Source organism: Cervus elaphus, chromosome 14 (genome assembly GCF_910594005.1).
Source record: "Cervus elaphus chromosome 14, mCerEla1.1, whole genome shotgun sequence".
Taxonomy (NCBI): Eukaryota; Metazoa; Chordata; class Mammalia; order Artiodactyla; family Cervidae; genus Cervus; species Cervus elaphus.
The window spans coordinates 31,212,539-31,236,373 of NC_057828.1; the positions used below are offsets into that span (position 1 = coordinate 31,212,539).

Here is a 23,835-nt window from a genome sequence, read left to right on the forward strand (position 1 = left end):
CCATGAAAAGACATGGAGGAACCTGAAATGCATCCTACCAAGTAAATGAAGCCAATCTGAAAAGGTTACACTTTGTGTGATCCCAATATATGACATTCCAGAAAATGCAAGGGTATGAAGACAAGGAAAAAGATCCATGAAAAGATCCATGGTTACCAGCAATTGGTGAACTGGTAGAACTTGGAGGATTTTTAGGGCAGTGAAAATACTCTGTAAAATACTGATATTATAATGGTGGCTATGTCACCATTTGTCAAAACCCATAGAATGCACACCACCAAGAGTGAACTCTAATGTAAACTATGGACTTTGGAGATTATCATGTGTTGGTGCAGGTTCATCAACTGTCAAAACTGTACCACTCTGACAGAGGATACTAACAATGAGAGGCTACGTATGTGGGGGGAGGGGCAATAAATGGAAAATCTCTGTATCTTCCTCTCAATTTTGTTGCAAATCTAAAACTGCTCTTAAAAAAATAAGTCATAAAAAGGGGGAGGGGGCAGAAACTGCCAGTTTTTTCAAACTGGTTATACCATTTTATACTCCCATCAGCAGTGTATAAGAGTTCAAGTTTTCCCACAGATTCACCAACACTTGGCATGCTTAGTCGTGTAAGTTTTTAACACTGGTTTTAATTTGCATTTTCCTAAAGATTAATTATGTTTAACATCCTCTCATTGGTTTATATGATACCTCTATATCACTGATGAATTATCTATTCAAATTTTTTTTTACCAATTTGTTAAATGGGATGTTTGATTCTTTTTATTTTTGAGCTGTGCCACGCGGCATACAGAATCTTAGTTCCCCAACCAGGGATCAAACATGTGCCCTCTGCAGTGAAAAATGTGGATCCCTAATCAGCGGACCACCAGGGAATTCCCCTGTTTGAGTTTTATTACTGAATTTTCAGAGTTCTTCATACATTCTGGATATAATACACACTTTTGGCAATCAAATTTTATTCAAATAGCATTTTTGCATAGTAAATACATTCATAGGCTTCTAATTTAAAAGGTTCAAAAGGCACTGCAAACTCTAGGGCTTCCCTTGTGGTCAAGTGGTCAAGTGTCTGCTTTGCAATGCAGGGGACACTGGTTTGATCCCTGGTCCGGGAAGACACCACGTGCCACAGAGAAACTAGGCCCATGCGCTGCAGCTAGTGAGCCCGCACTCCAGAGCCCATGCCCTCAGCAAGAGAAGCTGCTGCAACCGAGAAGCCTACAAACTGCAAGGAAGAGCCCTCACTCACTGCAACCAGAGAATCTTGTGTAGCGATGAAGATCCGGCATAGCCAAAAATAACTAAATGAGATTAAAAAAGAAAACTCTAATATTCTTATCCCTCGGTTTCCTAGTGTCTTCCAGATGATGACAATAAATTTTGTACATGCCCTTTACTGATATTATACTTTAGAAATATACATGCAAGAAATGCTTATGTTTCCTTCCTATTTTCCTCAAATAGCTACAATATGCTCTGTTGTGTATTCTGCTTTCTTAAAGTATCTTAGCAGTACATAAGAAACTTTCTCTGATTTTAAATTAAATGATTTCAGTGTTCTCCGATATTGAGGTATCCTACTTTAATTAATCATTCCTCTATTTATGAACACTTAGGTTTTTAAAAATCTTTTGCTTCTACAAATAGCACTGTACATGTCATTTTATTCATGTATAAGTACTCATAGAAGTACTAGGTCAAAGAGTATGGGAATTCGTAAATTTGACAGGTATTACCAAACTGCCCTCCACAGAGGTTACATAAATTTATTCTCTCACCACCAGCAGTGGCTTTTTCACCACGCCATTGCCAACCCAGTATATTCAAACTTTAGGAACTCTATTGTTCTGACAGCTAAAAAACAGTATCTTGGCATACTTTGATTTTGTATTTCTCATTATAAGTAAAATTGAACTCTTTCATCTGTTTAGAAGAGCCACTTCTTTCTCCTTTCTTGGGTACTGTTTGTATAAACAGACATTTTTATTACAGGTTATTTGATATTTTTTACTGATTCGTAAAGATTGAGGGTGGGAGGAGAAGGGGACTACAGAGGATGAGATGGTTGGATGGCATCACCGATTCAATCGACATGAGTTTGAGGAAACTCCGGGAGTTGGTGATGGACAGGGAGGCCTGGTGTGCTGCAGTCCATGGGGTGGCAGAGTCAGACACGACTGAGCGACTGAACTGAACTGATTTGTAGTTCTTCAAATATTTAGAAATTGGTCCTTTGTGGTAAGAATTATAAATATTTCTGTCATTGTCTTTTGACTTTATGGGTTTTTTTGGGGGTGAGCAATGCAAAATGCTTTTTTTTTTAAACAAAATCAAATTTATCAATATTTTCTTTTATGATTCCTAGCTCTGGGGACTGTTAAAAAGATCTTCCCCAATTCAAGATTAAGCAAAACTCTCCTACAGGTTCCCCTAGTAGTTTTACTGTTTCATTTAAAAAATCTGAATCTTTGATCCTTTCAAATCTTTTCTGGTGTAAGGTCTGAGGTATGAAATCAACTTGTGTTTTCTTAGATTGCTTCAGAGTGGTCTCAATATCCACTGAACAATAATCTCCTTCTCCCCTCTATGCCTGAGATGCAGTCAGTGTTATTATGTATTAAAATTTTGTGGACATCTTTGATTCAATAAAGATATTGTAACCTTACTGGAGTATAGCTGATTTACAGTGTTGTGTCAATTTCATGGACTTTCTCTCCTTTTTAATTCATCTTTTTATTCAAGTACACTATGACATCATTTTGAGTACATCATTTTGATTATGATCATGTTATATCAGTGCTAATATCTGGTAATACACACTACAATATATGTATGATACTACATAATCTCCCCTCATTACTTTGTTTCTTCAGAATTTTCCTGGCTCTTCCTGCTTGATTTCTTCTCTTTATGTGAAATTTAGAATGAGTTGGTCTAGTTTTTTTTTTTTAAAAGGCCTACTGATATTTTCACTGGACTGATTTTAGAATGCTGAGTATTCTGCACATTTTCTGCTAAGCTCTTTCCTGGATTTTTTTAAGGATATTTGAAAAAGTGTATTATATCAATAATTTGTAGTGTACATCAGCTTCCTCAAAAAAAGAAAATCTACAAACTTTTGCTGATAATAAAGACTTCATTTAAACTGTTAATCTATCTTGATGAAGTAAAGAACTCTAAGATTCAACAATGTTATGGTAACCCTATTAATAGAGGATAAACTAACAAGAGAAATAATGACAAACTGCAGAATTATAACTAAACAATAAAATAGTGAGTAATACTTCACTCTGACAATAATTAGAAACAGTGTGGCTCAATTTACTCAAACATGTAAAGTTACAGCAAAAAGCCCTCAAATGGCCTAAAGTAATTACCAAAGACAATAAATTACCTGTGTGAAACACAATACACATCACATTTTAATTTGTTCTTATAAATGAGGGAAATACTTAACAGGAGCAGTGACACCTTTTAATATAAGGGATAAAATAAAAATAAACCAGTTCAATGAAAAGTTCTCCTTGAATTTCATTATTATCTATAGAAATCATGTAAACTAAATTCCAGGTCTATTTGTTCAAGTCACTTTATATTTCAAGTCTCCCCTAAATTTTCCTACCATTTAAAATGAAAAACTCTTAAACATGCTTTTACTAGGCTGACAGATCAAACATGAGAACTAATGATATATAGTATATTACAAAATTTCACTCAAAAGTAATGTAAGATTTTCTGATATATTAAGAAAGCAATGTAATACTAGAAAAAGGAAAGGTAGTTTCACATGAAAGGTAATTTGAAAAGTAATTCTCAAGAAGTAACATATTGGATATATTCACTTGATTCATTTTTACATAAAGTAAAACATGCATTTGTGGAAAGGATAATAAGTGGATCACTTATTATCTTGAAATGATAAGAGTTTTTAAAAAGGTAATAATAATGTATGTATAATCTCACAGCTTCATTAAATGCTTGTGAGGGCATCATTAAATATTTTCTGGAACATAGTGGGGCATCAGTTTCAGTTCAGTTGCTCAGTCATGTCCGACTCTTTGCGACCCCATGAACCATAGCATGCCGGCCTCTCTATCCCTCACCAACTCCCGGAGATTACCCAAACTCATGTCCATTGAGTCTGTGATGCCATCCAGCCATCTCATCCTTTGTCATCCCCTTCTCTTCCTGCCCTCAATCTTTCCCAGCATCAGGGTCTTTTCAAATGAGTCAGCTCTTTTCATGAGGTGGCCAAAGTATTGGAGTCTCAGCTTCAGCATCAGTCCTTCTAAAGAACACCCAGGACTGATTTCCTTTAGGATGGACTGGTTGGATCTCCTTGCAGTCCAAGGGACTCTCAAGAGTCTTCTCCAACACCACAGTTCAAAAGGATCAATTCTTCAGTGCTCAGCTTTCTTTATAGCCCAACTCTCACATCCATACATGACTACTGGAAAAACCATAGCTTTGACTAGAGGGACCTTTGTTGGCAAAGCAATGTCTCTGCTTTTTAATATGCTATCTAGGTTGGTCATAACTTTCCTTCCAAGGAGTAAGCGTCTTTTAATTTCATGGCTGCAATCACCATATGCAGTGACTTTGAAGCCCAGAAAAATAAAGTCAGCTACTGCTTCCACTGTTTCCCCATCTATTTGCCATGAAGTGATGGGACCAGATGCCATGATCTTAGTTTTCTGAATGTTGAGCTTTAAGCCAACCTTTTTACTCTCCTGTTTCACTTTCATCAAGGGGCTCTTTAGTTCTTCACTTTCTGCCATAAGGGTGGTATCACCTGCATATCTGAGGTTATTGGTATTTCTCCCAGCAATCTTGAGTCCCGACTGTGCTTCTTCCAGACCAGTGTTTCTCATGATGTACTCTGCATGTGAGTTAAATAAGCAGGGTGACAATATACAGCCTTGACGTACTCCTTTTCCTATCTGGAACCAGTCTGTTGTTCCATGTCCAGTTCTAACTGTTGCTTCTTGACCTGCATACAGGTTTCTCAAGAGGCAGGTCAGATGGTCTGGTACTCCCATCTCTTCAGAATTTTCCACAGATTATTGTGATCCACACAGTCAAAGGCTTTGGCATAGTCAATAAAGCAGAAATAGATGTTTTTCTGGAACTCACTTGCTTTTTTGATGATCCAGCAAATGCTGGCAATTTGATCTCTGGTTCCTCTGCCTTTTCTAAAACCAGCTTGAACATCTGGAAGTTCACAGTTCACGTACTGCTGAAGCCTGGCTTGGAGAATTTTGAGCAGTACTTTGCTAGCGTATGAGATGAGTGCAATTGTGCAGTAGTTTAAGCATTCTTTGGCATTGCCCTTCTTTGGGATTGGAATGAAAACTGACCTTTTCCAGTCCTGTGGCCACTGCTGAGTTTTCCAAATTTGCTGGCATGTTGAGTGCAGCACTTTTACAGCATCATCTTTTAGGATTTGAAATAGCTCAACTGGAATTCCATCACCTGCACTGGCTGTGTTTGTAGTGATGCTTCCTAAGGCCCACTTGACTTCACATTCCAGGATGTCTGGCTCTAGGTGAGTAATCACATCATCGTGATTATCTGGGTCACGAAGATCTTTTTTGTACAGTTCTTCTGTGTATTCTTGCCACCTCTTCTTAATATCTTCTGCTTCTGTCAGATTCATACCATTTCTGTCCTTATTGAGCCTATCTTTGCATGAAATGTTCCCTTGGTCTCTCTAATTTTCTTGAAGAGATCTCTAGTCTTTCCCATTCTGTTGTTTTCCTCTCTTTCATTGCACTGATCGCTGAGGAAGGCTTTCTTATCTCTCCTTGCTATTCTTTGGAACTCTGCGTTCAAATGGGTACATCTTTCCTTTTCTCCTTTGCTTTTCAGTTCTCTTCTTTTCACAGCTATTTGTAAGGCCTTCTCAGACAGCCATTTTGCTGTTTTGCATTTCTTTTTCTTGGGGATGGTCTTGATCCTTGTCTCCTGTACAGTGTCACGAACCTCCGTCCAAAGTTCATCAGGCACTCTGTCTATCAGATCTAGTCCCTTAAATCTATTTGTCACTTCCACTGTATAATCATAAGGGATTTGATTTAGGTCATACCTGAATGGTCTAGTGGTTTTCCCCACTTTCTTCAATATAAGTCTGAATTTTGCAATAAGGAGTTCATGATCTGAGCCACAGTCAGCTCCTGGTCTTGTTTTTGCTGACTGTATAGAGCTTCTCCATCTTTGGCTGCAAAGAATACAATCAATCTGATTTCTGTGTTGGCCATCTGGTGATGTCCATGTGTAGAGTCTTCTCTTGTGTTGTTGGAAGAGGGTGTTTGCTATGACCAGTGCGTTCTCTTGGCAAAACTCTATTAGCCTTTGCCCTGCTTCATTCTGTACTCCAAGGCCAAATCTGCCTGTTACTCCAGGTGTTTCTTGACTTCCTACTTTTGCATTCCAGTCCCCTATAATGAAAAGGACATCTTTTTTGGGTGTTAGTTCTAAAAGGTCTTGTAGGTCTTCATAACTGTTCAACCTCAGCTTTTTCAGTGTTACTGGTCAGGACATAGATTTGGATTACCGTGATATTGAATGGTTTGCCTTGGAAACGAAGAGAGATCATTCTGTCGTTTTTGAGATTGCATCCAAGTACTGCATTTCAGACTCTTTTGTTGACCATGATGGCTACTCCATTTCTTCTAAGGGATTCCTGCCCACAGTAGTAGATATAATGGTCATCTGAGTTAAATTCACATATTCCAGTCTGTTTTAGTTTGCATTCCTAGAATGTCAACGTTCACTCTTGCCATCTCCTGTCTGACCACTTCCAATTTGCCTTGATTCATGGATAGAACATTCCAGGTTCCTATGCAATACTGCTCTTTACAGCACCAGACCTTGTTTCTATCACCAGTCACATCCACAACTGGGTGTTGGTTTTTCTTTGGCTCCATCCCTTCATTCTTTCTGGAGTTATTTCTCCACTGATCTCCAGTAGCATATTGGGCACCTACCAACCTGGGAAGTTCATCTTCCCAGGTGTGTCCTGGGAAGGTGTCCTATCTTTTTGCCTTTTCATACTGTTCAGAACATGGGGTTCTCAAGGCAAGAATACTGAAGTGGTTTGCCATTCCCTTCTCCAGTGGACCACATTCTGTCAGACCTCTCAGGTGACCTCTCAGGTCACCACGACCTGACCATCTTGGGTGGCCCCACACGGCATGGCTTAGTTTCATTTAGTTAGACAAGGCTGTGGTCCATGTGATCAGATTAGCTAGGCTAAGTTTTCTGTGATTGTGATTTTAGTCTGTCTGCCCTCTGATGCCCTCTCTCAGCGCCCACCGTCTAACTTGGGTTTCTCTTAGTGAGGCATAGATAATATAAAAAAATTATGTTCAAAGCCTATGATCTGAAGAAAAATGAAATTGTGTATTTAATTACAAGTTGCCTAAGTATAAAAAGCACTACATTAATGCTGGTCAATAGAATATATTTAACATATAACTAATTACTCTGGAAAGTCATGTTTTGGTACTAATCTTTTAAACAAAACATTATTTTTACCTCCGTGGTTTCCCCATAAGCCTCCTGATTTTCCCCCATTCCACTCTTGTTAATTTTCTTGTTTTCAAATTAGGAAAAGATTCCTTTAGACACACACAGAAGTCATTGTCACCTTCAAAAAGCGGTCTGTAAAAGAGAAATGGTATTTTGAGTTAATATACAGCTTGAGATATAAAATTCAAAACTTGCATTCCAATTTTGAACATCAATCAATCCCAAGACACCAAACTTTCACTTCTACCCAAAATATATACAAAATGGGCACAAATTCCAAGTGTTAAAATTAAACTAAATCATTTACATTTATAAAACAAATAATGTGTAAAAGTTATTCAACAGGTACTGTCTGTGCTTGAGATTCCAGGAGACACTGATTTTCATTAAATCTCCTATAGGAGTCTATCCTTTGGGAAGTTATTTTAGCACTATCATTGTATCTAGTGAGGATAAAGAATATAAGCTACAAAGTATCTTTGTCCCAAAGACAATAAATACCATCACCAAGGAGTTCTCTTTGATATTAAATTAGTTTTAGGAAAGGAGGGGACTCTAAAGAGTTAAATTAGTTCTGAGGAAATGCAGAACACAGATTATACTAGGACACCCTGAGAGCTCTCTTAATTAAGATAATGAAAAAATTTGTGGACAAAAATAAGACAATTTTATTGATGAATTTGGGAAACAAGGAACTTAGTAATGACACATGAATGTCTTGGGCTTAAATATGAAATGTTCATGAGATTAACAAGATTCAGAGTAGGCAACTGGTAACAACAGAGAAAGGAAATAAAGATAAGTAGCCAGCAAAGCAAGCACCACTGACAAGCATGGGTTAGATTAGATTAGATTGCAGTGGATGAGAAATCAGAATCTTTCCTCAATGAATTCTGTTGTTAAATAACTGAATTTCACTGAAATCTCTTACTATGTTCTACTTAAACACTTACATATAACTAAAAAGTGCATGAATATCATCCCCTAAATAGAGAGACTCTTAAAAATCTTCCTTAATCACTTTTACCATTCATAACTGTTTCTCCACTACTATACTAGCATTTAAAATCTTAAGATTTATAAAACAAGTCCCATTCACTGCAAATAATGGTGCTTTGGTTTCAGGGTATCTCCACTGCATAGTCTTTGCAAATTATAATATAGAAATTATATTTTCATTTGATTTTTCACAAAAACTTATAACAAGTTCTTCTCCAAAAGAGAGGAAGCAAGAAAAGCATGAAAAACGGAAACAGATCAAACTAGAATGAGGAATAGGAAAAGAAATTCAGGAAAAAAACAGAATCAAAATAGACCTCTAGAAAACGTTGAGGCTTTTAACATGTGAAAATCTTAAACTTCTGATTCAAATGATATTCATGATATGAGCCGTGATACATACTTATCTATATTTGAGTAGAACCACTCATATATGCACCATTTATGTGCTTTGGGAAGCTTGAGTAAATTACGTAATCGAAAACCAATCTTCTGTGAGGCCTTCTTATCTGGTGTTGACATTGTTGCTGTAAATTTCTATACAATGAAAAAAAGAGATTAATTACAGTCCCATTAAGTAAAACTGAACATCCATAACACTGACTACATTTGTAAAAAGGTAAAGATTATGGTTAAGTACTCAAAAAGATTCAACAATATACAAAATAAATTTGCCACTATTTAACAAATACACATTTTGATTATCTTACAAAGTTAAAGCCTCCAGTTTCATAACAAATTTTGACAAGGAGGGTGAAATATTTGCTCCCACCATGCTTACACTACAGTACAATTTCAATTTAAGTATGTAGAAAAAAGGTACTTACAAAAACTATTTCTGCAGTTCTTGGGCTAGAAAAGACCAGTAAGGACTCTGATACAATTGTGAGAGAGATTAAGAGAAAGAACATGCAGAAAATACCACTAATTTATATGAATTTTAAAAATGCTGGGAAAGATGTTTTGTATTCATGGATTGGGAGAATATTGTTAAAATGTCCATAATACCCAAAGCAATCTACAGATTCAATGCAATCTCTAGTAAAATTTCAATGGCATTTTTCATAGAAACAGAACAAGCAATCCAAAAACTGTTATGAAACCACAAAAAAAAACCCTGAGTAGCCAAAGTAATCTTGAGAAAAAAGGACAAAGCCAGAGGCATCACACTCCCTAATCTAATAATATAGATTATATACTATATTACAAATCTATAGTAATCAAAATGTGATAGAACTAGCCTAAAAACAGATAGGTTAGGCCAATGGAACAGAACTGAGCCCAGAAATAAATGCATGCAAATATGGTCAATTGATATTTGACAAGGAAACCAAGAATACTCAATTGGGGAAAAGATAGTCTCTTTGGTAAATGGTGTTGGAAATGGTTTTCACAAGCCAAAGAATAAAACTGGCTACCTGTCTTACATCACAAAAATAAACTCAAACAGATTAAAGCCTTAAATGTAAACGTAAGACCTGACACGATAAAATTCCTAGAAGAAAATATAGGGGAAAATCTCCTTGACATTGGTCTTGGTGATAATTTTTTTTGGAGATGACACCAAAAGCAAAGACAACAGAAGCAACAATCAACAAGTGGGACTACACCAAACTAAAAAGCTCCTGCACTACAAAAGAAACAATCAACAAAATGAAAAGGCAGGCTACAGAATGGGAGAAAATATTTCCAAATCATATATCTGACAAGAGGTTAATACCCAAAAAATATAAGGAACTCATACAACTCCACGACAAAAAGACAATCTGATTTAAAAATGGGCAGAGGAGTTGAATAGACATTTTTCCAAAGATGACACACAAATGGCAAACGGGTATGTGAAAAGGTGCTCAACATCACTATCAAGGAAATGCCACAGTAAGATATTACTTGACATCTGTAAGAATGACCATTACCAAAATTAAAGAAATAACAAGTGTTGGAGAGCTCAACATCACTATCAAGGAAATGCCACAGTAAGATATTACTTGACATCTGTAAGAATGACCATTACCAAAATTAAAGAAATAACAAGTGTTGGAGAGCACATGGAAAAAAGAGAACCCTTGTAAACTGCTGGTGGAAATGTAAATTGGTGTGGCCAGAAGGCAAAACAGTATGGAGGTTGCTCAAAAAATTAAAAATAGATGTACCATATAATCCAGCAATTCTAATTCTGGGTGTTTATCCAAAGGAAATGAACTATCTCCAAAAATACATGCACTCCCAAGTACACTGTAGAATTATTTACAATAGCCAAGACATGGAAGCAACTGCTGCATACACTGACAAATGAACAAGTAAAGAAAATGTGGTATGTATGCAGATGGAATATTATTCAGTCGTTAAAAAGAAGGAAATTTTGCCATTTGTGACAACATGGATAGGGCTTGAGGACACCATGCTAAGTGAAATAAGTCAGAGAAAGATAAACACCATATACTTTTACTTATATGTGTAACTTAAAAAAAAAAAAATCACTCCTCTCCCCTCAAAAAACTCAAACTCTATAGAAAACAGATACAGAGAACAGACTGGTGGTTGCCAGACAGGACAGGGGGACAGATAAAATGGATAAAAAATGGTCAAAGGATACAAACTTTCAGTTATAAAATAAGTAAGTTATGGGTATGTAATGTACAGCATGGTGACTATATCATACTATATATCTGGAAGTTGCTAAAAGAATAAATTTTTAAAGTTCTCATCACAAGAAAAAAAATTTTAACTATGGGGATGGATGTTAACTAGACTAGACTTACTATGATGATCATTTCACAATATACACAAATAGTGAAATCATTACATTGTATACCTAAAGGTAATATATCAATTATATTTCATTTTTACAAAAGCTTAAAAAACATCATCAGAACATCAAAAAAATACCACACAACCACATGAAATTCATGTCAAGAATACAAGAAAGAGCCAGTATTAGAAAACTATTAGTATAATGTGCCATTATTAATAAATGAAATAATGAAAATCATATGATCACTTCCACTGATGCTAAAACACTTGATAAAATCCAATACCTACTAAAAAAACTCTTAATGGAATAAAGATAGGCAAAATGACTAAAAAAACACAATATGCCAAAAGTTAAGTGATACAGCTAAAGCAGTACCTGAAAGAAACATTTAATTCATTGGGTAAATGCTTGTACTAGGAAAAAAAGAAAAGTTTCAAATATGATCTATCCTTCCATCTTAAGAAATGAGAAAAAAGAGAACAAAGAAAACTCAAAGCAACTAGAGGAAAAAAATAATAAAAATCAGAGCAAAAATAATAGAAATAAAAAACAGAAAACCAATAGAAGAAAAATCAATAAAATAAAAAACTGAAGGAAAAAATCAACAAAATTAATAAGCCTTTAGTTATACTGACCAAGAAAATAAAAATAAATGAATACTTTCTTAACCTTCAAAACACATTTCTTGGGCTTCCCTGGTGGCTCAGTGGTAAAGAATACACCTTCAATTCGGGAGACATGAGTTCGATCCCTGATCTGGGAAGATCCATGCCACAGAGCAAATAAACCCACGTGCTACAACCATTGTGCCTGTGCTCCAGAGCCCACGAATCGCAACTAGAGGGCCACAATTACTGATGCTCGTGTGCTCTGGAGCCCGTGCTCCGCAACAAAAGCTACTGCAATGAGAAGCTTGTGCACGGCAACGAGAGCAGCCCCTGCTCTACACAACTAAAGAAAAGCCCATGCATCAAGGAAGATCTAGCACAGCCAAAAATAAATAAATTAACACATTTCTCCCCAACCCAATCCAAAAGTCAGGATCATATTCAACATTAAAATTCTGAACATTTCTCATTAAAGTGAGGAATATGATAAAGATGTTGATTATACTATTTTGACATTGTTTTGATGGTAGAATTAGCCAATTGAAGAAAAGGAATAAAACTGTAAATTTGCAGGTAACATGACTTCCCCAGAAAACTCAAAAAAATCAACTTTAAGAACTTAATAAGAATAAAAATTTAATAAAGTAGGAGAAAACAAAGCTGTTATCCAAAATTCTCTATTTTTAAAAGATATTATCATCTCTCTATATAAATGAAAACAGATTAGACAATAAAACAAGAAATATATTGTTTATTACAGCAACAATGGTGAGAACAAAGCATTAAACACCTAGGAATACACTTAAGAAATGTGCAAGATTGACATGGAAAAGAAACTTAGTCTGGAATCAAGACTGCCAGGAGAAATATCAACAACCACATAGAGGCAGATGACACCAACCTAATGGCAGAAGGTGAAGAAGAACTAAAGAGCCTCTTGATGAAGATGAGGAGAGTGGAAAAAGCTGGTTTAAAAACCAAACATTCAAAAAACTAAGATCATGGCATCCAGTTCCATCACTTCATGGCAAACAGATGGGGAAAAAATGGAAACAGTGGCAGATTTTATTTTCTAAAGCTCCAAAATCACTGTGGATGGTGACTGCAGCCATGAAACTAAAAGACGCTTGCTCCTTGGAAGAAAAACTATGACCAACCTAGACAGTGTATTAAAAAGCAGAGATGTTACTTTGCCAACAAAGGTCTGTCTAGTCAAAACTATGGTTTTTGCAGGAGTCATGTATGGATGTGAGAGTTGGACCATAAAGAAAGCTGAGCACCGAAGAATTGATGCCTTTGAATTGTGGTGTTGGAGAAGACTCTTGAGAATCCCTTGGACTGCAAGGAGATCAAACCAGTCAATCTGAAAGGAAATCAGTACTGCATCTTCATTGGAAGGACTGATGCTAAAGCTGAAAAGTCCAATACTTTGGCCACCTGACGTGAAGAACTGACTCCTTGGAAAAGACCCTGATGCTGGGAAAGACTGAAGGCAGGAGAAGGTGAAAGGGGCGACAGAGGATGAGATGGTTGGATGGCATCACTCATTCAACGGACATGAGTTTGAGCAAACTCTGGGAGATAGCAAAGGACAGGGAAGCCTGCTGTGCTGCAGTACATGGAGTCGAACATGACCTAGCAACTAAACGACAACAAAAAAGGGACAAAAAGGCTTGAATAAGTGGAACTACAACCAGTTCTCGGAAGGGTAATCCCAATGTTACATGTCATATTCCCCAAATTAATTTATAATACTACTGCAATATCAATGAAAATCCCAACAGACTCTTTTTCCTAGTCAAGTTGATTCTAAAGTTCATTTGGGAAAATAAATGTGAAAGAATACTCAGGAAAATCTTAAAAAAGAATAAGTAATGTTATATCAGCAGCTAAAACATAATATATGCTAAGTTGCTTCAGTTGTGTCCGACTCTGTGCGACCCCATGAAGACAGCAGCCCACCAGGCTCCCCTGTCCATGGGATTCTCCAGGCAAGAATACTGGAGTGGGTTGCCATTTCCTTCTCCAAAACATAATATAAAGACACATTAAAATAATTTGATACTAGCACATAGAGATATACTAGATATAAAGAGATAGGAAGTCTAGAAATAAACCCAAATATATACAGAATTTAGCTTGTCATGCAGTAGCATTATAAACCAATGTAAAAAAGATGGATTATTCAGTAAATGTTACCAGGACAACTAAACAGTCCTCTGGGAAAAAAATCTGGTTGCAGTCTTACCTCATTTCTTACTCCAAAATAAATTTCAGACAGTTGAAGATTTAAACATTTTTTTAAAAAATGAAATAAGAAATAGAGAACTCTAAAACTATACATTTTAGACTAGGGAAGGTTTTTCTGATCATACAATCAAAAACTCATTAAAAGGAAACAGGTATATTTGACCTATAGAATCTTTTTCAGTCCTCTATGGTGAAAAACACAGAAATAAAGCAAAAGACAAACTACTGTACAAACTCTGAAAAAAATTATAATATAAATAGCCAAAGGACTAATATACTTAATATATACAAAGTTCTTACAAATTAATCAGAAATGACCAACAATTTAATTTTTAAAAATGGGAGAAAGACTCCCTGGTGTTATAGCGGATAAGAATCCACCTGCCAATGTAGGAGACACAGGTTTGATCCCTGGTCCAGCAACTAAGCCCATGAGCTACAACTACTGAGTCCACACTCTAGAACCTGTATTCTGCAACAACAGAAGCCACTGCAATGAGAAGCCCACATACTACAACAAGGAGTAGGCCCTACTTGCTGCAACTAGAGAAAGCCAATGTGCAGCAACAAAGACCCAACACAGAAAAAAATAAATAAAATTAAAAATTAAAAAAAAAAATAGAAAGTTTAGAACAAAGGAAAGAAAGTTTATAAATGTATATGAAAAGTATCTCACCATCACTCATAGATGACATACTAACTAAAAACAAATGAGATGCTGTTATGAGATTAGCAAAAATCTAGCTGTTTGGTTATATACTGGATTGACAAGCATTAGACAATAGGTACTGTGATATATTATTGGCTGAAAGTATAAGCCAGTACAATTTCTTTGGAGAATAATCTGGCACTACTTTAAAAACTTTAAATGTGCATATCCTGTGATCAGCAATTCCACATTTTAGGCATCTGTCCTAGAAAACACTTGCAAATTTATACAAACATGCTTGGGATGTTCACCACAGCATTGTGTATAACAGTGAAAACTCAGAAACCACTTGAATGCCCATAAATAGAGAATTTATAAATAAATTATGGTATAAGGTTGAATACTACAAAACAGCAAAAAGAAATGAAACACCAAAGCCTGTCTAACTAAATCAGTCAGCATGGCCAGATCTCAAAAACAAACTTTTGATTCCACTGCAGGGGGCCTACCTTCAATCCCTGGTCAGGGAACTAAGATCTCCACAAGCCACAAGACAAAACAAAAACAAAAAAACAGACTTTTGAGTGAAAAAATAAATTACAGAATGATGACTGATACAATATCATGAAAATACTACTACAAATGTAATTTTTAAACTACATACACAAAACAATACTATATATTTTCTATGAATACATATAGAAAGGTTTAGAAGTATTAAAGAGGTCTAAAAGTGGTTGGTTACCAATGGAAGAGGGAAGCAGATCTGAAGGGTAGATGAAGGTTAAAATTAACTATTTCTAAATATAAAAGTTTATTTTGGAAAGACTGTAGATTTATAGAAAAGTTGCAAAGACAGTACAGAGTTCCCATATGCCCTTCATCCAGCTTTCCCTAATGTTAACATCTTATATAACCATGGTTTGTCAAAACTAAGAAATTAACACTGGTATAATACTATTAACTAAACCACAGACTTTATTTGGATTTTTTCAGTTTTTCCATTAATGTCCTTTTTCTGGCCCAGAATCCAATTCAGGATACCATGTGGTACTTAGAAAGTTGACTTTTTAATGTACCAAAAAAAAAAATTATATGAGTCATTTAGCATAAATAATAACCAAATTATTATAAAATATTACTATCAGAAAGAGTGCTATTCTTATTTCTTTTGAGTTATTGACCCAGATTTTAAAACAGGGTATTGGTGGCTCATTGGACATAAAACTATTGAAGATCCCTCTGTTGAGTATGAAGAAATACAGTCAATTTGTTAGTGGAAATACAAGTTATTACAACTTTTATAAATAGATTATTAGGTAGTATCTTCCAAAGTTTAAGTGTAAAGACCCTTGCAGCAATTACACTTCTAAGGGTTTATTCAATAAATGGAAAATGGAGTGACTACTACTGCTTTTTCTTTTTTTGAGATGATCAAAATGTCTTAAATTGGCTGTGGTAACTGTTGCACACGTCTATGCATATATTTAAAGCATACTGAATTGTCTGCTTTCTTAATTACATCTCAATAAAGCTACAACAAAAAAAGAAAGGCTCTGAAGACAGGCTGTCTGCCATTCAGTATCAGCTTTCACTTCCCAGCTTTATGATCTTGAACAAGATAACTTCTCTGTGTCTGCTTTCTCATCTGAAAAATGTGAAATAAGTAACCTAACTCATGGGGAATTTGAAGATTAAATCTAAGTATTACACAAGAAGTGCTTAGAACAGGATCTGGAACATACTAAGGACTCAGTAAAAATTGGATTTTAGTAATCTTTCAGCTCTGAGTGGTGCTCTTTAAACAAAAAGAATACAACAGATTAGAGGCTGTGATTAGGAGGGTAAGGAAATAAGACATATCATATAAATGAAGACTGAAAGAACTAGGCATGTAAGACTAGAAAAGAGAAAACTCAGAGGATATAAAATTTTTTCACATATTTGAATAAGTCTCATATCATATCTGTCCTATGTTATATTCGTTCTGTATTGCTCAGAAGTTGAAAGGTCTTTGTAAAACAGTCCCAGAAGGAATGAAATGTGCCCGGGGAGGAGGGCTTTGGATAGACTTGGGGGAGGATGGTTTCACAGTCACAAAGACCAGAGTTCTCTGTATGTTTGAAATTTTTCCTAATAAACAGCTGAAGAGTGATTTAAAAAACAATTTTTTTTAAACTCCATATGTTTGGAAATTTAAAAAAATCTAAGTAGAATTAAAATATCCAAATTATCCTAATAATACAGCTCTTCCAAGGTCAACACAGGGGACTTCCCTGGCAGTCCAGTTGAGGCAGGAGGTAGATCGGGCTCCCACCCAGGGTAAAGCGATAGGAGATTCATCCCCTGTGGACAGAAACTCCAAGACAAGAATAGCAAAACAATTAAGAGAGGAGACTGGACCCTGCCCAGACCACATATTTCTCATTCTCGAAGTCAGGAGATCTCCCTGACCACATATGTGCAGAAAGGCTCCTTGGAGGTCAAAAGCAGAGTGGTGCTAACTGATACTCTACCCATATGTCTCTTTGGTAGAATCCATCTTGGCTGAGAGATACGTGCGCACACTGGGGAGAATCCTGTAATATACCAGATATGGACTCTGAACCAGGCAAATCAAAATGACTGGCCAGAGGAAGACAGGAAGAAAAGCCCCAGGTAAGTGATTCAAACTGCTGTGAGGGGATGATTCTCTCTCTCTGAGTCTGCCCCTGTGTCTATCCACTGTACTTTTTTAATCCTCCTAATAAATACTTTACTTGCTTCACTATTTTCTATCTTTGTTGGAATTCTTTTTCTGCAAAGCTGAATGGCCAGGGCCCTTGTCACTGACCACTGGTCTACTAGTCAGTATTCAGTGCTCTCACCAGTGCTAGCCACCCTCAATCTCTGGCTAGAAAACCAAAGCCTCACTTCAAGCTTCTGCAGGCCGAGGCCACCCAAGATCACAGTAAGTTAAGATGCTAAACTTCCAATGCAGGTGCATGGATTTAATCCCTGGTCAGAGAACTAAGATCCCACATGCCACATGGTGTGGCCAAAAATTTTTTAAATATATAAAAATCAAAGTCAATACAAAAATAGTTGTTGACTATTCTTTTTTGTTGTTGTTATAAGCCTTTTATTTCAAAACTATACATAGTGCATAGTTTTGATAAAAAATAAAAATAACTCTTAACAAGGTAAAAAGCAGCAGGAATTTTGACGTATTACAAAGGTTAAAAACCACAGCAATGTCCATAATAATACTAATAAGTACTATACAGCAGGGTGGTAAAGAAGTTAAACTACACTATTTTATTCTCAAGGCCACTGATTATTGCCCCTGCTGTTTACATGGAATTCTCTAGATGATAAAGAAACATTATCTTTTTTCCCCAAAATGATAGCTCCTGCAAAGTTCATTCAACCTGTACCAACATCTACTGAGCCAGGCTATGCATGTTGTGTATTAGTTTCAATTGTTCAAATTTTTAAGTTGAAATTTAGATGCGGACGCACACTTGTCCTTGATGTTAAAAAAGAATTCATAATTTTTGTTCATTTTATAGAGAACAATATATTTTACTATTTGAAATGACCATAAAGGTATGTAAAAACTTTGGATTTTTTTTGGTAGGGCGTATTGCTGGTAATACTTCTAATTTATTTGATGCCAAATCTTTGGTTAAGAAAATTATCTCTACTATAATATATCCTACTAGAAAATCTTAAAACACTTTTGAAAAAAAATGAAAGTAGGGAATAACTTTATCAAAAATTTTAAGTTTCACAGAAGAAAATTACTTTATTTTTAAAGTTAATATTTCCTTTTCTAATTTTCATTCATTCTTTTAACTCTTATATGTCTACTATCACTTTTTAAAAAGAAAAAAGATGTCAAAAATGAAAAAGGAAATACGATTTTTCACTATACATTTTCCTCTTCTGGATAAAGAAAGTCTTCAACATACTTCCCTTAGTGATAAAGTAAAATGATTTTTCCCCTCTGAATTCTATGCAAAATGCCAAGTTGATCCCAATTTGCCAAATTCATTTGTTTAATGTCCACTATCTCCATGCTTAAAAGGAGTGTACATGGGACTTCCCTGGCGGTCCAGTGCTTAGGATTCTGCACTTCCACTGCAGGGGGCACAGGTTAGATCCCTGGTCAGGGAACTAAGACCCTGCATGTTGTGGGGCAGAGCCCCCTGCCCCTCAAAAAAAAAGAGTGTGCATTTGTAAGACTGAGGATTGGCTTTCTACTCTGGTTTAAAGTTCATCAATAAAATAATGCCCCCTTTCAGGTAACTGAAACAGAGCTGAGCTGAAGTAATGATTTAAAGAAAAGAACTTGTCACTCAAAATGTGATAGAATGATAAATACAAACTTTATTATGCTGAGTGATTGCTCATTTCCTTTCAATGAAACAAAATTTTAGCACACACATACCTGTGGAACCATTGCTACCCTCTGGTTTCTTTTAGGTGACCTTGTATTTATTTGTCTGTCATCTTCATCAGAAAAGAGCCGACTTCGTTTTGAATTTCTGAAAGGCTATGATAGAAATTTTTTATTTAATGAAAAGACCAAACATATCTAATTTTTGTTCCAAAGCACAATTCTACACTTAGAAAATACTGCTAGCTGAATTATCATCAGTACTGAAGAATGAAGAACAGAAAATACAAAGCATACAAATAATCTTAGATTTTATAAAGTAGAAATATACATATTTATGCAATTTGTTTAAAAATGAAACACCCAGCTGATAATTAAAACTAGAACCCAAGTCTTCATATAGTATGCTGGTAGTCTTGAAAATTAAGTTCCGGAAATTCCAGTTCTCATTATGTTGGTGCTTGGATTAATACCAACCAACTGGGTGTTTCACAGGATGTGTCTGCTGTGTAGGACTGGATTGGGACAAATTAACTAGACTTTGAGAGTGCATTTACTCATTTTAGAGAGTAAATCTAAAGGTATATAATATTATACTAGATCTGCTATGAAAAATTGTTGACAAATTTCCATTTAATAAAAATATGAGATAATAACAGACGCTTGATAAGTACATACGAACTGAAAACTTTTAAGTATCCAAAATACATTACACACTTAAGCATCTGTAATATGAAAAAACTTACAGTCCATCCTAGGTTCAGAGCCTTTATTAATAGAGAACACCAGAAATAATATCCCCATAACACCCACACCCTTTTCAAATCCTTCTCTTATCATTCAAGACAGTTCCACGCCTACTTTGAACTGAAGCAGGGGAAGTGGGATAGCAACATATGGGAAGCATCCAACTGAAATGACACTAGAGGTATGGACCCTTGAAATTAAACCCACTGAGAGCCTTAAGAACGCATAGCCCTAACAGGAAGTCCCCTCTACCCTGCTTTCCTCCCCTGACCGTGGGCAGAGAGGAAGAAGAAAATGATGACAACAGGATTGATAAGAGTACGGCCAACTGCCCAGGCTCCTGAGACAGCTACTGTCTGACCCAGCTCTGACTGACCCCGAAAATTCCCTGGGGCTAGGGGAGGAGGAAAGGCCCCCAAAATTGTTAGTTATCCCAATCATGTGCTCATCTCTACTTCCCAACTTAAATGCATTTACCCTTGACCTCCACAAGATTTCAATATCTCACCACTTATCTAGAAATCTTTTTGTAGGGTCCAGAGTCCCACACAATTTTTTTATTTTAAAAAAATCTACTAAATCATTAAAAATCTATTAAAAGTAAGATTTTTGGGTTGTTGAGGAGTTTTTTTGGTTTGCCTAGTTAAAGCAACAATTACTTACAAATGCTTAATGATGAACAGACATCACAGATTATTTATCTAGATATGACCAAATACTGTTCAATGACACTTAAAGACACAAGTGGTTGGAAATGGGGAAAAACCTTAGAAAAAGTTTTATAGTGCTATAAGAATGTGTACATGATAATAATACAGACAATTTAGCTATCATATTCTAAAGAGTAAGAAAAACTAATTCCTTACCATTTCCACAGCAGAGCCTGTATTCCTGCCTTTCCAAACAGGTGTTTTTTGTAAAGAACTGTACTTTTCATTCCATGTGTTAGATAAGCTTCCCTCTGTAATAAATAATTATTATTTATGATTATTTAAGTTTAGTTCAAAGGACTTTATACTATAAATATGGCCTTTTAATAATAGCAATATATCTGAAATATTTACCAATACAGAAAAAATATACTGCCCATAATTTGTTTATTACAAATGAAAAAATCTCTTCTGTATTTTCTTGTCAAACTTTCTAAATAATTTGACAAGCCAATTCTACTTAAAACTATTACATTTTCATATTAAAACATGTGTGGCTTATTTCATTTTGGTTTTCAATAATTCCTCTATTCTAATTTGTCAAGAACTGTCTCAGTAGAGTCTGACTGAAAGCAGGCAAGGAAAAATGAGAAAAGTTTTAACTTTGAACTTACAGCATATTTCTAAACGTCTTCTGCTTCAATATGTAAAACCCTTAATATCCAAAAATGACATATGTGGTATTTTTTTCCCTTAATTCTGTGAAACGTCTCCAGAGTTGTAGTCAACCAGAAAAAAATCTGATCAACTGATTAAACATATTAAACATGAAAATTGGGGACTTCCCTGGTGGTTCAGTGGCTAAGACTCTGTGCTTCCAATGCAGGGGGCCCGGGTTCAAACCCTGGTCAGGGAACAAGATCCCATGTGCTGTAACTAAGACCTCATGCAGTCAAATAAATAAATAAATATTTAAAAAAAAAAAACCAAAAAAAAAAACATGAAAATTGTGAAATTAAAGAAGGTGAGTTTAATTTTCATAAAAATATGTTTATTTGGAGAGAGAGAAAATTGAGATGAATATACACAGGATATTTGTTTTTATTTCCTTTTAATTACCTGATAGCATTTTCTAATTTTCCTATAAAAATTTTATATTCCTTATATATATTTAAAAAGAAACATGGCTTTAATATTTGAAGAAAAAAATAGTGGAGTTGTTTTTCTGACATATATTGTAATAAGTACAAAAGAGATCAGATGGGGTTGATCCTTCTAGACAAATAAATGAGGGTAATCCTGGAAGATAAGTGTTCTCAAGCCAGAAGGACTTGATCTGGTACATCACGCATCCAAGGTACAACATAGTAGCTTTAAAAACTAAAAAAGTACTAATGAGCCTATGAAAAGATTTAGATTGGTTCCAAATGTACTTACCAGTAGAATCTTGCTCAAGAGATAAAATTTCAAAATTATATTAAAAGGACTGGTCTAATCTACTTATACAAAGAAATAGCAAGACCACGGAACAAATCTAACTTTTTCTCAAAATAACACTATCACTGTTTTATTTCAAGAGACTTGCATTATTACTTAGCTCACAAAATTCTTTAAAAATAAAAAACCACTGAGCCACCTGGAAAGCCCTCAAAATACAGCTTAGCCCAGTTGTTAATACATTATTTAAATCCAGTAAGAACTGCTCAGAATGTTTAGTTACAAAGTACTTTAATCAATAATTCCAGAGGGAGAAAAACAAGGGCCAAATTCCCATATGAATTTAAAATTATCATCAGTGAAAACCAGTATTTAAAAGCTATAGTGAATCATAACTTAGAAAGAAAAGACAAATACTATAACCAAATTAATTTAATGAATTGAATTCCTAGTTTATGCCATATCTAAAGAATCAAGCTCTGATTCTTACCTTTTAAACTGACAAGTGCTTTTGCTGAAGAGCCTGCAATGAAAACAAATCAGTATTACTTTATAATCAGAGTGAGAGAAAATGAACTTGGTGATCCACTTAGTTTTAGCAATGTTGAAGTCATAGTTGAATGTGCAATTAGAAATAACTAATAGTTCAAGCTATTGACCAGAACTCAGACAACATATGGAAGAACTGGAGACCTTTGGGAGTTTTGTTGGAAACTATGAGAACTGGTGAACGTTGTAAGACAGAAAAACATAGAAAGAGAGTCAAGAGGAAGAGTAGGGACAGAAGCAATTTTGGATCCTCAACCAAAAGTGTGCTGGTTCTGGAAAAGGAAAAGAGAAAGGGAACTGACATTTATTGAGACAAAGATCAAAAGTGGTAATAGAGTTTTAGAAAAGAGAAGATGGAAATGATCCAGGGACTGTCATAGCAGTCTAGAATGGAAGTCTAGAATGCAAGTATGTACACTTAAAAGATACAAGTCTGACTAGGGCATTCAGAGAAGCCAAGAAGGACTAGCGTAAAGCTGGAGGGATTCACTAACTAAAACAGCAGAATAACCCGGAAGCTCCTCCTACATGTAGAACTGAAGGAGTAATAAAGGCCTCCAGGGGATTCTGTTGTAGGTAACTCTCAAGCCCATATTGAGAAACACTGGACTACAGGTTCTAGTGTAAATAAAGGATATAGGATATTTGGGTGAGGAGCTGTAAGAAAATTGATAGGCAAAGAAGCTTTTATGAGAGAGGGAGAGCACTAAATTGAAAATCTCAGAGTCAGATATGTATACTGCAAAGAAGATAAAGCCATTTGAAAAATAATAAAGTATGATCTCTCTCACTTATATGGGACATCTAGAAAAAATAAAAAAGGGACTTCTCTGGCAGTCCAGTGGTTAGAACTCTGTACTTTGACTGCTGAGGGCTGGGGTTCAATCCCTGGTCAGGGAACTAAGATCCCACAATCCACCCAGATAGCCAAAAAATAGTAATAAAAATTTTTTAATTTAAACAACAACAGGGAGGGGGGATCAGGATGGGGAACACATGTAAATCCATGGCTGATTCATGTCAATGTATGGCAAAAACCACTACAATACTGTAAAGTAATTAGCCTCCAACTAATAAAAATAAACGGAAAAAAAAATTTTTTTAATAAATAAATAAACAACAACAACAACAAAAAAAACCCTACCAAACTGAGAGATACAGAGAACAAATTGGCAGTTGTCAGAGGCAGGGGTGGAGGATAGGCAAAATAGGTGAAGGGGGTCAAAAGATACAAACTTCCAGTTATAAGATAAATAAGTCCTGGGGATGTAATA

General features: G+C 35.5%; 1 protein-coding gene and 1 non-coding gene across 3 annotated transcripts in view; one reads left to right on the forward strand and one right to left on the reverse strand.

The window, feature by feature from the left end:
• The window catches only part of LIN9 (lin-9 DREAM MuvB core complex component), an 84,703-nt gene that overhangs the window by 55,462 nt on the left and 5,406 nt on the right, over positions 1-23,835 (reverse strand). For both annotated transcript variants that reach the window (XM_043923955.1, XM_043923956.1), the window contains exons 2-6: positions 22,503-22,535; positions 20,792-20,886; positions 19,230-19,334; positions 8,939-9,072; positions 7,543-7,668 (exon numbers count right to left, since the gene is read on the reverse strand). In XM_043923955.1, the coding sequence (XP_043779890.1) occupies positions 7,543-7,668; positions 8,939-9,072; positions 19,230-19,334; positions 20,792-20,886; positions 22,503-22,535 (493 nt within the window). The remainder of the gene's footprint in view (positions 1-7,542; positions 7,669-8,938; positions 9,073-19,229; positions 19,335-20,791; positions 20,887-22,502; positions 22,536-23,835) is intronic.
• Positions 21,419-21,491, forward strand: TRNAG-UCC. The gene has a single exon. It is a non-coding gene; the product is annotated as a tRNA-Gly (tRNA).